Genomic DNA, 12,221 nt, shown 5'->3' with positions numbered 1-12,221 from the left:
ATTGATAATCAATTAAGGAACCTATAAAAATAAAAACCAGAAGTTACTCAGTACTCTTGTTAAAATCTATTTTTTAAAAAGAATGCAATTACCAGTTTGAGGCTGCAGAACTCTAGAATCTTCAGATGTTTTAGCTGTAGGAACAATCCAAGGCTTTTCACTTGAAACTATATTGAAAAGAAATGGAATTTGCTGAAATTTTCTTTTTAGAGGAGAAAGGGACCGAAATAGGTTGTTGGTATGGTTAAGTGGCTACCAGAAGCCTGCAAATCAAAAGCACATGCAGATACAATCAAAAGTCATTACATAATGAGAAGAAATCATTATGTACCAATCTAGAGAGCATTTGATTAGTCGTGAGAGACACCAGAGTTTGGTGTCATACTGTCAACATTTTTCAGGGCAGAAAACTACTAAATAAATGAGTTACGTGGAATTACGACTGATGATTTTCATTGAATCTGTAGAAAATCCAATCAAACAGGTCCTTTTTTTTTCTTAACCAAATTAACCACTTGTTTGCCTGATTTAATTGAATTCATCAATTCATTGAGGTTTGCAGAGATAGGACTCAGTAAACGTGTCCTACAAAATTAAGCAATCAGCACATACATCCTTAATATCAAATTAAAGGTACTCTTATTACCCAAGATGCCCTCAGGTTTCTCAAAAGGAAAGGGTGTTTTTGCCTCAGGGAAGTCTGGAAGCCTTTTTGGAGCTGTAATGAAACACACAAGGAAAGTTATGAACTGAGGTGCAAGTAACAGAGAAAAGATTTTAAAAATCTCAAGCTTGCAAAAACAAAAAACAAACACAAAAAGGCAAATTATTTCATGTCAAGCATGACTGTTAGTATGTCTTACTTCTGTGTTTCAATGCTGGATAATATAAATAAAATTTCTTTTGCAATTATTTATAATTAAGACACTAAAGTTACTGCCTTTGAGCTCTTCTTTTTACCCACATTAAACGAGTTTCCTGATTTCTTCAGCTATTTTTATGTGTGCTCTTAGATATATGTCATTTAAATTCAAACCATGGCTTTATATATAAGCTCCTCCCTCTAATTTTTTGATATTGCACTCAAAGAAATTCTAAGAAGCAGTCTTCATATCTTCTCTGTGGAGACAATTGAGTAAAAAAACATTTAGAAAAAAATATAGAAAATATCAATTTTCTAAAAAGAAATACCACCAAAGATTTGTCACAGAGAGAGCCTCTTTAACATTCTAAATTTAAACATTCTTTAACATTCTAAATTTAAAGACTGTTCACATTTAAGGGGTTGGTTATTTGGAATCTTACTGGGGGACAAAAGGCTTTTTCTTTTTCTTCAAGACGAGATGAATTTGAATGATGTAGTCTAAGGACTTCTTTGAAGCATGCATAAAATTTCCAAGGTAATAATAAATCTGTAGCATTTAATAATTTTTACCTAGAGTGCTCAGTGGCAATTCAAACTGAGGTATTAGAACAGTTTGTGATGTTTCCGGGATCCTTTTGCTGAGAACTACAATAAAGAAGAATGTGGTTAGCACCTCCTTGACTCAGGATTTGATGTTATGGCTTAACCACAATCATGCACGACATGCTTCATAGCAGAGACTCGTGTGTGCACCAAGCAGTGGATGCCTTTCACGGAAATAGCTGGCTTTCCCTGGAAAAGTTACATCGCTGTTAAAATTCAAAGGTGTACATTCAAGGGGCTGTGGTGTGGCAGGGAAGATCAACATCAAAGTACAGACCAAAATACATGCTGCTGCTCTTCTTCAGGGGAAGAGAACAACTAAGCAAGTTAGATTCTTTTGCACCAAGAAACACCTAACATGAGCAATATGCAATTCTTATTTAAAAGCATGACATTTTGGGGGATTTTCCCCAAGTTTAGTAAGCGCAAGACTTCCAAAAGCCAATCTGAACAGAAAGCAAAGACAGAGTCAAGACTTCCAGGTTTCCTTCACCCCTCCAAGATTTGGGGTTTACAAGGCTGGTATTCTGTATACACAACTCAGGAGACTGATTAAAAAGGGCATGCAGTTAGCATCCAGCATCCAGATCTGCCTGGGAGATGAGTCACCAGGATCAAGTATGTTGTTAACTCTTCAGTGGAATTGGTCCAAGAAATAGGAAGGTTAACCACTGTCAGGAAGGAAGGAAAAGGAGAGAGGGAGAGGGAAGGAGAGAGAAGCTAAGGCATTAGCATTACTTTTCTTTTCTATGAGCGTTGGGAGTTTTTTTGTTGCTGTTTTTTTTTTTTTTTTTTAAAGAAACAAAAAAGTTCTTAGAATTACCCAGTGTTGTTTCTGAAACATCTAGTGCACTAGCCACAGTGGGTTTAGTGGTTCTTGGAACTGTTTCAGGAGTCACTGAAAGGTAAAACAGACAACTTTGCAAATTAAGATAAAATTATGAAGCAACCAAAGACTGAGACACATTTTGTTGTCCTTTAGAATTAGTAACTGGTATTTTTATAGCCCACTTCTTGTCAAGTTACTAATGTTAAGGACTCCCTAGCTTGTCCCAGGTGCCTGAGCTGACATTTCTCACCAATCCTTCCTTTCTGGGTCTGGTCCACTTTCTATAGGCTCCAAAAAAGCACACTGGTCTGACCTCCATTAAGACACTTATCAGGTTAATCATAATTTTTTGTTTGCCTTTATATTTATCTCCAGGGCTTAGCACAATGCCTGTGGTAGAGTAACCAAGTACCTGATAATAGTTTATTAAATGAATTAATAAATGGGCAAATAAAAGAATGATCCAGGGCTAAAAGGTTTACTTAGAACATCACATTTTAAGATTTCTCTCTCAAACTACACTCAATATGCAAAGCTTGAATTTGAGTTGAAATTATGATCAGAATTCAAGTGCTCAGCCACAGGATTGTCCTAAGTGCTAGATTAAAGCCAATGAAAACCTCAAGGAAATAGTTTTGGAGAAATAAGAACCAGGGTCACTGAGATCTGGAATGAATTGTGAGCTGGAAAACCCCAGAAGTTTGCAGGGTAAGGACATGCAATAAACACAATAACCTGAATAATAAGTTGTGGTGTTTGCCTAAGTGTTTCTGAAGTGGAAAATTCAGAGGAGGATTTGACAGAGAACTAAGAAATCTGTAGTCTCTCCCATCAGACCCTGTGCCTAGAGAAGAAAGTATAATTGGGAAAAATGGGTAGATTCTTTGAGGCAGAAAAAGACTTGGAGTTACCCACTGGGTCACGCCTATGCTTTTCTTAGTATTGATCAAGTATATTGAAATCAGAACCACCTAGGGATTTCATGCAAATGGGATTATTTTAGTAGCTACCTCTGCCCCCACTTGCACGAAGGTGGGGATGAAAGGTTCTCACCCTTTTTTTCAGACAAGACTATACTCATCTTGCTCTGTTGGAAATGTTCCTACTGGAATGGGTTTCTTGACACTGTTTCACTATTTCACAAATTTTTACCTTCTCTGGACCAGCTACAAGCCCAAAGTTTAGTACAAAGTAAATATCACCAACATTTCAAGTTATGACAATTTTATAAATTAAAAAAAAATCACTTTAGATTAGAGTTACTTTGCTAAATGTGGATTGTGGGGAATTTTTGCCAGATATTTGTTTCATCAAGTCCTAGATAAGCTGGTATTACTCTGGCAGAAACTCTGTAGTTCAGAGATTAATGTCTCCCCTGTGGACTGGACTTGGGTAGTTCACTCAGAGAAGACATGCTGAATGTTAGTAATGGTGATAAACTATGGGGAAAATGCTTACTGTATTCTTTAAAGGATTTTTACAGAACTTATATATTCTCTATATTAGGATTGTTAGTGTTCTAGAGACATTTATTTCTAAATGATTCCAAGTTATTTTCATAGATATCAAGCTATGCATTTGTGAGGGATATATAGCATTTTGCTGCATTGACCACTTGTGAAAGTGAAGAAGTGAAAAATGGTCTCATGTCTTCATAGAAAGGAAAAGCACCAAAATCATGGCATTACGTTCTAGCATAAAAATATTTCAGTGTTGAGATCATTTAGAGTGAAATGGTATCATTTAGAATGACAGATACAGCTATATGATTCACAGCTATATAATTACACATCAGCTATATGATTCAATAGCTCATTTTGCATCTGTTGTTTTCCTAAACATTAAAGACGTAGAACCTCCTACTGTTTTGTACTTATGATCAAAATGAATTTTCTGCTGGCTCTTCACTGAGAAAACATACAGGCTATAAATCACTTGCTATTTGAAAAAATATGTTCTTTCTTTCCTCAAAGTCAACAACATAGTGATCTCATTACCTGTTATGGGCCGTGCTGGGATTTTTTCAACCTCTGGTGTTTTTGATTCAGCAGGTAATGCCAAGGTTTCATTCTTAGCTAGAAAGTCGGAGAACAAACAATTTACCTCACTTCATCCTAATACAGTGTCCAAAAATACCTCATTCAAAACATAATCAACTAACAGACTAAAAAAATCCAATCTACTCACATCCCTTCCCATCAGCCCGTCAACAACTTGATTGTGCATTTCTATTAATAGCAGGGACTAGCATATGACAGTCTTCAAAAGTCTTTATTAACCTTAGCTAATTTTTAAAGATCTAAATTGACACTGGAATGAAGAAAAAATTATAATCCAATTCTTGGATAAATCTCAAGTCATTTTGATTCATAAATAGAATTTCTGGAAGGCACAAGTTGTACTGCAAATGCTCCCTGGCATTTTATATTCAAGTACCACTATTTTTTTTTTAAATCAATGAACAGAAAATTTTCATTATTATATGCGGTAAAAAAATGCAATAGGTTATGACACAGAAATATTAGAAAAACACAAAGAACACATATAGAAAACTAACTTATCTGAAAATATTTGTGGCAAAAAAAATTAACAACAATTAGTAAATTTTATTTGAGCCACGTGTTAATATAGCTCTTCTCTTTCGGTCTCTCTGGGAATTCAGTGTAAAGAATGGAATCTTCTTTTTTTCATTTTTTTTCTCTTCTTGGAAGTGTTTGGGAAACTTCATTCTAAAATTTAGATATTCTTTTTCAAAGTATATTTTTAAACTAGAGTTTTCCAGTGATGATATTCCCCATTAAAAAAAATGTAGACTTAGGATTAACTCTAGTTAGTTAGCACACTGAATCAATGACCTTCTTGTAATGTTTTGAAATAGTCTAGTGGCATGGAAGAATTCACGTACTTTTGAGATACCCTGATCATGCCATTTGAGCCGATTATGTAATCAGATAGGATTTTTTAGAATTTTAAGGCTACGCACAAACTTGAATTTCTCAACTTTGACACTATTGACACTTAAAGCTGGATAATTTTTTGTAGGGCTGTCCTATCTAGTGTGGGATGTTTAGCAGCATTCCTGTCCTCTACTTGTATTCCATAGCTGTGACAAACAAAACTGTTTCCAGACATTGCCAAATATTTCCTCGGGGGCAAAATTGCCCCCTGTTGAGAACTCCTGATATAATTGTTTCTCTCAAAGTTCTTTGAACATGCAAATTTTATAATCTTCTGTAGTTCACTTTACTCTTGTAAAGACCATTTTCTTCTTTTCAGTTAACATGGGCACAAAATATTTACTTTAGATGAACTTTAAAGTCATCTCTTCCACAATGTTTATAGAAGCAAGTCAATTTTCAACCTCTGCTTAATGAAAGTGACCAACAGATTCCTACAAAGAGCTAATTATTTGCAGGAGTGATTTAAAATGTTGGAAATAGGTGTCACAAATGCTAACATAACTTGCCACCAATTGTCAAGTGTGTGTTTCAGAAGTTGCAAGCATGTTTGCACAACAAATATTTAATGTCATTGTTAAAATTAATATAGTGAGGCATAAAAACGAACTCTTTCTGTTGTGCAAATGCACAACAGAAATATTTAATGTCATCGTTAAAATTAATTTATGAGACATAAAAAGGCATAAAAAATAGGTCCAGCATAATTTTATGATAAATTATATTTTTAAAATTTCTACATTTTATCAATACTTTTTGCTGACATCTTTTGTTTAGAACTATTCTGATTGTTAGCATGGCCAAAAAAAAAAAAAAATTCAGATTATGAATTTCTTATGAGCTCTGGCTCTGTTATTTTTAGCATGTACTATAGGTACTTTTTAAAAATATATATATAAATTGATAAGGTTTTCTTTAATTATTTCTTTATTCAGTGTCCTCTTTTTTTTTTTTTTTGAGACAGAGTCTCACTCTGTTGCCCAGGCTAGAGGGCCGTGGTGTCAGCCTAGCTCACAGCAACCTCAGACTCCTGGGCTTAAGCGATCCTCCTGCCTCAGCCTCCCAAGTAGCTGGGACTACAGGCATGCGCCACCATGCCCGGCTAATTTTATATATATATGTTTTTAGCTGTCTGTATAATCTCTTTTCTATTTTTAATAGAGATGGGGTCTCACTCTTGCTCAGGCTGGTCTCGAACTCCTGAGCTCAAACAATCCGCCCCCCTCGGCCTCCCAGAGTGCTAGGATTACAGGCGAGAGCCACTGCGCCCGGCCAGTGTCCTCTTCTTCCAGGGTTCCTTCATGTTAATAATCTATGTTCTCAGTGATCCCTGACTGATCTAGGACTTTTTTTTTTTTTTTAACACCTCCAGATCCTAGACTTTCACAGGCAATGCTCTGAAAATCTTCAGCTTCTTATATTCAAAACATGCTTTTAGTCAGCAATCACATTAACCTATTTTAGGCTGTTAATGAAAAGCAGCAAACTACCTTCCTAAGAGATATTTGTATTATTTATATATCACTAATTTTTTTAATAAAGGCATGTTATATTTCTAAGTATGACATCTTTAGACATCAAAGAAATTGATAGATGGAAAAGATATTTGAATGGGGGACTCTTGATACCTCGTATCAACTAATGAGCACTCATCTACACTATCTGCACAACTCCAGGCTTGGCAGTAGCAAAGTAAAATGCCATCGGAACATGGCCTAAAATCCAGGAAATTCCTTTTCCTCTTTAATCTTCTGTACCTTTTTTCAGCACAGTTGTTTCCTTTAATTTCTGGCACGCTAGGTCTTGGCTTTGGCAAACCCTTTGTATGTCCCTTGGAGACGTGTGTGCAATACTAACTTTCTTGTTTATTTCTCCATTATTTACATCATGTGTTCTTAGAACAAAAGCTATTAACATTTCTTGATGCCCCGTGATGGGCTTTGCTGGAATGGAGATGTTATTTTTAGGAGTTATTACCTCAAAAAATACTTTTCTGAATTGTAGTTTATTTCTCCCTTGATAGTATAAAGGACTACTTACACCCACAGTCTTTTCGTGACAAATAGTGCTATTGCACAGCAAAGCAAACAATCAAAAAACTGAAAAGACAGCCTAAGGATTGACAAAAAGTATTTGCAAACCATATATCTGATAAGGGTTTAATATTCAAGATATATAAGGAACTCATATAATTCAACAGAAAAAAAAAAAGACCAAAAAATCCCAATTCCCCAACCCAAATAACCTGATTAAAAAATGGGCAAAGGACCTGAATAGACATTTCTGCAAAGGTGACATGGCTAACAGGTATAATATGACAAGGTGCTCAACATCATTAATTATCAGGGAAATACAAAATTAAAACCACAATGAGATACCACCTCACTCCTGTTAGGATGGCTATTATCAAAAAGGCAAGAGGTAATGAGTATTGGTAAGGGCATGGAGAAAAGGGAATTCTTGTACACTACTGGTGGGAATGTAAATTAGTGTAGCCATTATGGGAAACAGTATGGGGGTTTCTCAAAAAATTAAAAGTAGAACCACAATAAGACCCAGCAATCCCTCTTTTGGATATATACCAAAAGGAAATGAAATCAGCACCTCACAGAGTATATTAACTCCCACATTCATTGTGGCATTATTCACAATAACCAAGATGTATAAACAACCTAATGTTGATGAATGAATAAAGAAGTTGTGGAATATACACACACAGGAATATTATTCAGCCTTAAAAACGAAGATCCTGCCATTTACATGAACCTAAAGAACATTATGCTAAGTCAGATAAGCTAGGCACAGAAAGAAGAATTATTTCACTTATATGTGAAATCTAAAAAAACAAAAAGTCAAATACATAGAGAATCAAACTGTGGCTATGGGATGGGGGAAGGAAAAAGAGTACAAAGTTGCATATATGAAAGATGAATAAATCTAGAAATCTAATGTACAACATGAGTTATAATATTGTATATTGGAAATTTCTTGAGAGTAGATTTTTGGTGTTGTCACATACAACGGGTAACTATATGAGAGGATGGATATGTTAATTTGCTTGACTATCATAACTATTTCACTATGTATATCAAAACATGCTGTATATCTTAAGTATATGCGATGAAAAATTAAAAAAATTTTAAATGTAGTTTTTTGGAAACATGGTCTGTTAAGATGACATATTTGATGGGTAGGGTTTTCCTTGGATTCACTAGACATTTTCAAAAATACTGGATTATCAATCTCTTCAGTGTGCAAGAAACTTCCATGTGTTAAATTTAAGATAGTTGTTTTCCCATAAAACCAAATTATCAAACATATTTAATATGTGCATAGTTTTTACTATTTGTTTATTTACCATTTTCATTTATTTTTTCCTTATTGAAATCATACTCAATCCTGAAGCTTTAGTGAATCATATGAGAAAAACAAAAGCAAAACCAAAACACGACAAAACAAAAACCCACTCTAATTCCCTAAATTAAAGAAAGCAAAAAGGCTGAATTGGTATTAAGGTAGCATGTGGAATTTTGAAAAAAATTTTAAAAAGATTAGGAAATATCACTTATGGCTAAGGACTAAGGAATAGAGAACATCACATTTTCCAGTTCAAAACTGATAGCAGTGGTCTGGGAAACATCTCTACTAATTGTCAGTCTTCTTCCCAAACTCTAGGTGAGCACAAGAGTTCTGAGCTTTGACTCTTCCAACCACAGGTTCACTGAAGGAATTTGGGAGCTTTCTGGCAACACCATATTTACAAGTGTAGGGCTGAATCACAGAGTTCTATAACTAAAAGGGAGGTGATCAAGTCTGATTTACAAATTAAGAAAATGAAGTCCAGAGTCACTTATCTATTTTCATGGAGGTAACTCACTCCAGGACTAACAGGTATATATATTTTAAAGTAAAAATATGAGGACTGCACAAAGTCACAAAGATATATTGGCAAATATTTTCACATCTTAGTAAGATGATAATCCATAAGTTTTGAAAATTTTTCTATAATTGTAAGTCTAGTAATAGTCCCCAATTAAGTGTCCTTCTACCTATTAATAAAGCTTTCCTCTTCCTTCTTCCAGGAGGTTCTCAAAATTAACACCTAAGGAGAACCTGAGAGTTCACCATTTAAAACATTTGCAATCTGATTGCCTCACATCAAACAAGTAAAACAATGAAAAAACTTACAAATCCATATATTCCTGTTTATGCAAAGCTAAGTGTCTGAATATTTGAAAAACCCACGGAAAGACAGCAATTTCTTTTCAGTTTTTTAAAAATTAAGTAGCTTGACATTGTATGGACAGAACTTCTGAACTTGTCCACATGGCCCTACTCCCCAAAGAAAATGGGAAAAAAGAAAATAAAGACACATTAAAGTTTGATAACTTGTTAGATTTGATGCTTTTTTCTTTCAATAAATCCCTGCTAATGGGAAGGGAACAGTGGAAACGGGTTACTGAATCTGTGCTTTACCAGCAGCCACTTGTCACAACATCAGTGGGACTGCCAGTGCATGCAGCTCTTTACAACAGGGAGGTCAAGGCAGGCCCTGGCCTAATGCAAGGGTCTGTCTACTTAGGACCCCCGCCTGTTGTCATCTTTTACAGTATTTTATTGAATTATAAAAATCTTTGTGATACATCTTATTTGTCATTTCTTCTTTCTGTCTCTCTCTCAACCAAGAAAGAGGAAGTAATAACTCCTAAGGGGCTAGGTCGGGCCTCTAATAAGGCAGGAAGAATTAACTGTCTTGCACCATGGCTGTGTAAGTCACCATGACGGCCCCCAGCAACTAGCAGCTCTGGCGTGGAGTGATGCTTAGTGTTTGTTGAATGTATGTTGCCAAACAGGGGCTTGGGGCTCTCTTACTTCATCCTCACAATGTGACCATTCAATCACATATTAAATGCTAAAGTTGCTAGCCAGTGCCTAGCTCAGGGAAAACATTCTGCATTTTAAAGTCTTGTTCAATTTCTACCATACCATGCTGTTTCCTTCTATATTTAGCAACAATCCAAGACTTTGTCCAGAGACATTAGCCAGGTGGTTCTCAAAGTGTGGTCCCTGGACCAGCAGTGTCACTGTCACCTAGAAACTTGTCAGAGATGCAAATGGTCAAGCCCCGCCCCAGGCTGATCGAATCAGTAACCCTGGGGGTGGGTCCTGGTAGTCTATGTGTGCACAAGCTCTCCAGGTGCTTCTGATGCTTGATCAAGTCGGAGACCCTCTGAGACAGAGACAATTCAGAGCCTAATTTGAGAGTGAGATGCAGCAACTAACTCAGATCAATGACCACCACCAATTACTCCCTGGGCCCATTGTATGTGGATTTTGCTTTATTAATGTTATTGTTGTGTTTTATGTTTTTTAAACACTGCAATCATACCCAGTTCTTTCTAGAAGCAGGAAGCAATATCAGTCTCAAATAAATAACTCTAATGGACCTGACCTTCACATCAATTTTCTTTGAAAATATCTAGTGACCTCTTAGTATAATAAGTATAATTTAGAACACAATTACTCTGTTTGGAAATTATACCTATATATGTCTATTGTTTGGATAATAAATGTTCATGCTTCTTTTATACATGTAAATATATTTTTATATTTTCTGTAAATATATTTTTATATTTTCTATAAATATAAAATATATTTTATGCAAACATAAAATAACTATTGCCATATAGATTGTGATTTATATGGATATCTCCAACAGTCCAGCCTCCTTGCCTCTACTTTTTTGCTTTTCAGATCCTCAAACAGCTCATCTGAAAGATTCCTTGGACATGCTAGGAACATCAGGGCTCAGTCATTCAAAATCCAAATATAGAACTTTTCTGCTTACCTAACTGTGCCTTGAGTGCATCCGAAATCTCAAACATTATTGACGTAGGAAGTTTTACAGTGGTTTCGTTAAGACCTGGAACAATAAGGTGGACTGCAAGGAAATAGATGTAAATAAGATAAGGGGAAGAAAATGCATCATGACATAAAATGAAGCTTGGAGCATCAGATACTAGAAACTATGAAGCTCATCCTTATTTTGCTTGGTCAATTTTAACCCAGACTTTAAAACGTCGGAAATATATGACCATATTTTCAAAATAGAGTATTTTTTTTATATTTAGAACTGAACTACTAAATCTTCTGACTTTTAATCCATAGACTCAAACATTGTAAAATGGCTGCTTAAGATGTGTGCTGAACAAAGAACATTATTACCAGTAATAACGATTTTTAAAAGAGTAGTTCAATATGAGAAAGACTCATTACTGCAGACAACCCTGTGGGCAGGTAGGACGGGTGCCATCATCCCCACGGGGCGTGGGCTAGAGCTATTTCTTTAACACACTCTGATAAATGTCGCATTGCTTGGCTTCTTGCCTGGCTTGGACACAAGCCAGATACTAAACAGTGAAAGGAAATGAACCAACATCAATTTAACAAACCTGCTAACAGTGTAAAACTCCACAAAGGCCCTATCATCAAAAGACAGCCTGAATCGCTTAATCTAGACATAGATTTCAAGATTGACTCACCTAGTATTGCTCCTCCAAAGGGAGTCTTATCTGGGGATTTAGTTGAAGCCTTGTGAGTAACATTCTGAATCACTGTTGAAATCAAAAAAACAACACGGTGATAAGAAAAAAGAAATAGGAAGCAGTAAAAAGCTAATAATGTGAAGCCATCTGCACTAGGAAGGTCCTGATTTAACTTTATCAATTAATAAAAAGCAGCTCTGTGGGTTGGCTATGCAGCCAACAGGACTAGAAGACACATCTTATCTTAGTACCTATGCCTTTAAGTAATGAAAGGCTATTGTTCTAAAGTGTTCCATTACAATTATCAAATAATTTCCTTCCTCTCTCCATTCCCTGCAGCCTGCCCTTTCCCAAAATTAATCAAAACTAGCATAAAATGAGACAATAACCCAGTAACGAAAAATTAGAAAACATATATTCTC

General features: G+C 35.5%; 1 protein-coding gene across 1 annotated transcript in view; it reads right to left on the bottom strand.

Annotated features, from left to right (window-relative positions):
* The window catches only part of LOC123630595 (ABI family member 3 binding protein), a 221,947-nt gene that overhangs the window by 110,705 nt on the left and 99,021 nt on the right, over window positions 1-12,221 (bottom strand). The window contains exons 8-14 of the mRNA XM_045540393.1: window positions 11,797-11,868; window positions 11,103-11,195; window positions 4,295-4,372; window positions 2,292-2,366; window positions 1,436-1,510; window positions 647-718; window positions 93-167 (exon numbers count right to left, since the gene is read on the bottom strand). Coding sequence (XP_045396349.1) covers window positions 93-167; window positions 647-718; window positions 1,436-1,510; window positions 2,292-2,366; window positions 4,295-4,372; window positions 11,103-11,195; window positions 11,797-11,868 — 540 coding nt within the window. The remainder of the gene's footprint in view (window positions 1-92; window positions 168-646; window positions 719-1,435; window positions 1,511-2,291; window positions 2,367-4,294; window positions 4,373-11,102; window positions 11,196-11,796; window positions 11,869-12,221) is intronic.

This window comes from Lemur catta, chromosome 1 (genome assembly GCF_020740605.2).
Source record: "Lemur catta isolate mLemCat1 chromosome 1, mLemCat1.pri, whole genome shotgun sequence".
NCBI lineage: Eukaryota > Metazoa > Chordata > Mammalia > Primates > Lemuridae > Lemur > Lemur catta.
Note: the sequence above shows the minus strand (reverse complement) of the source record. Positions and strands in the feature narration are given on the sequence as shown.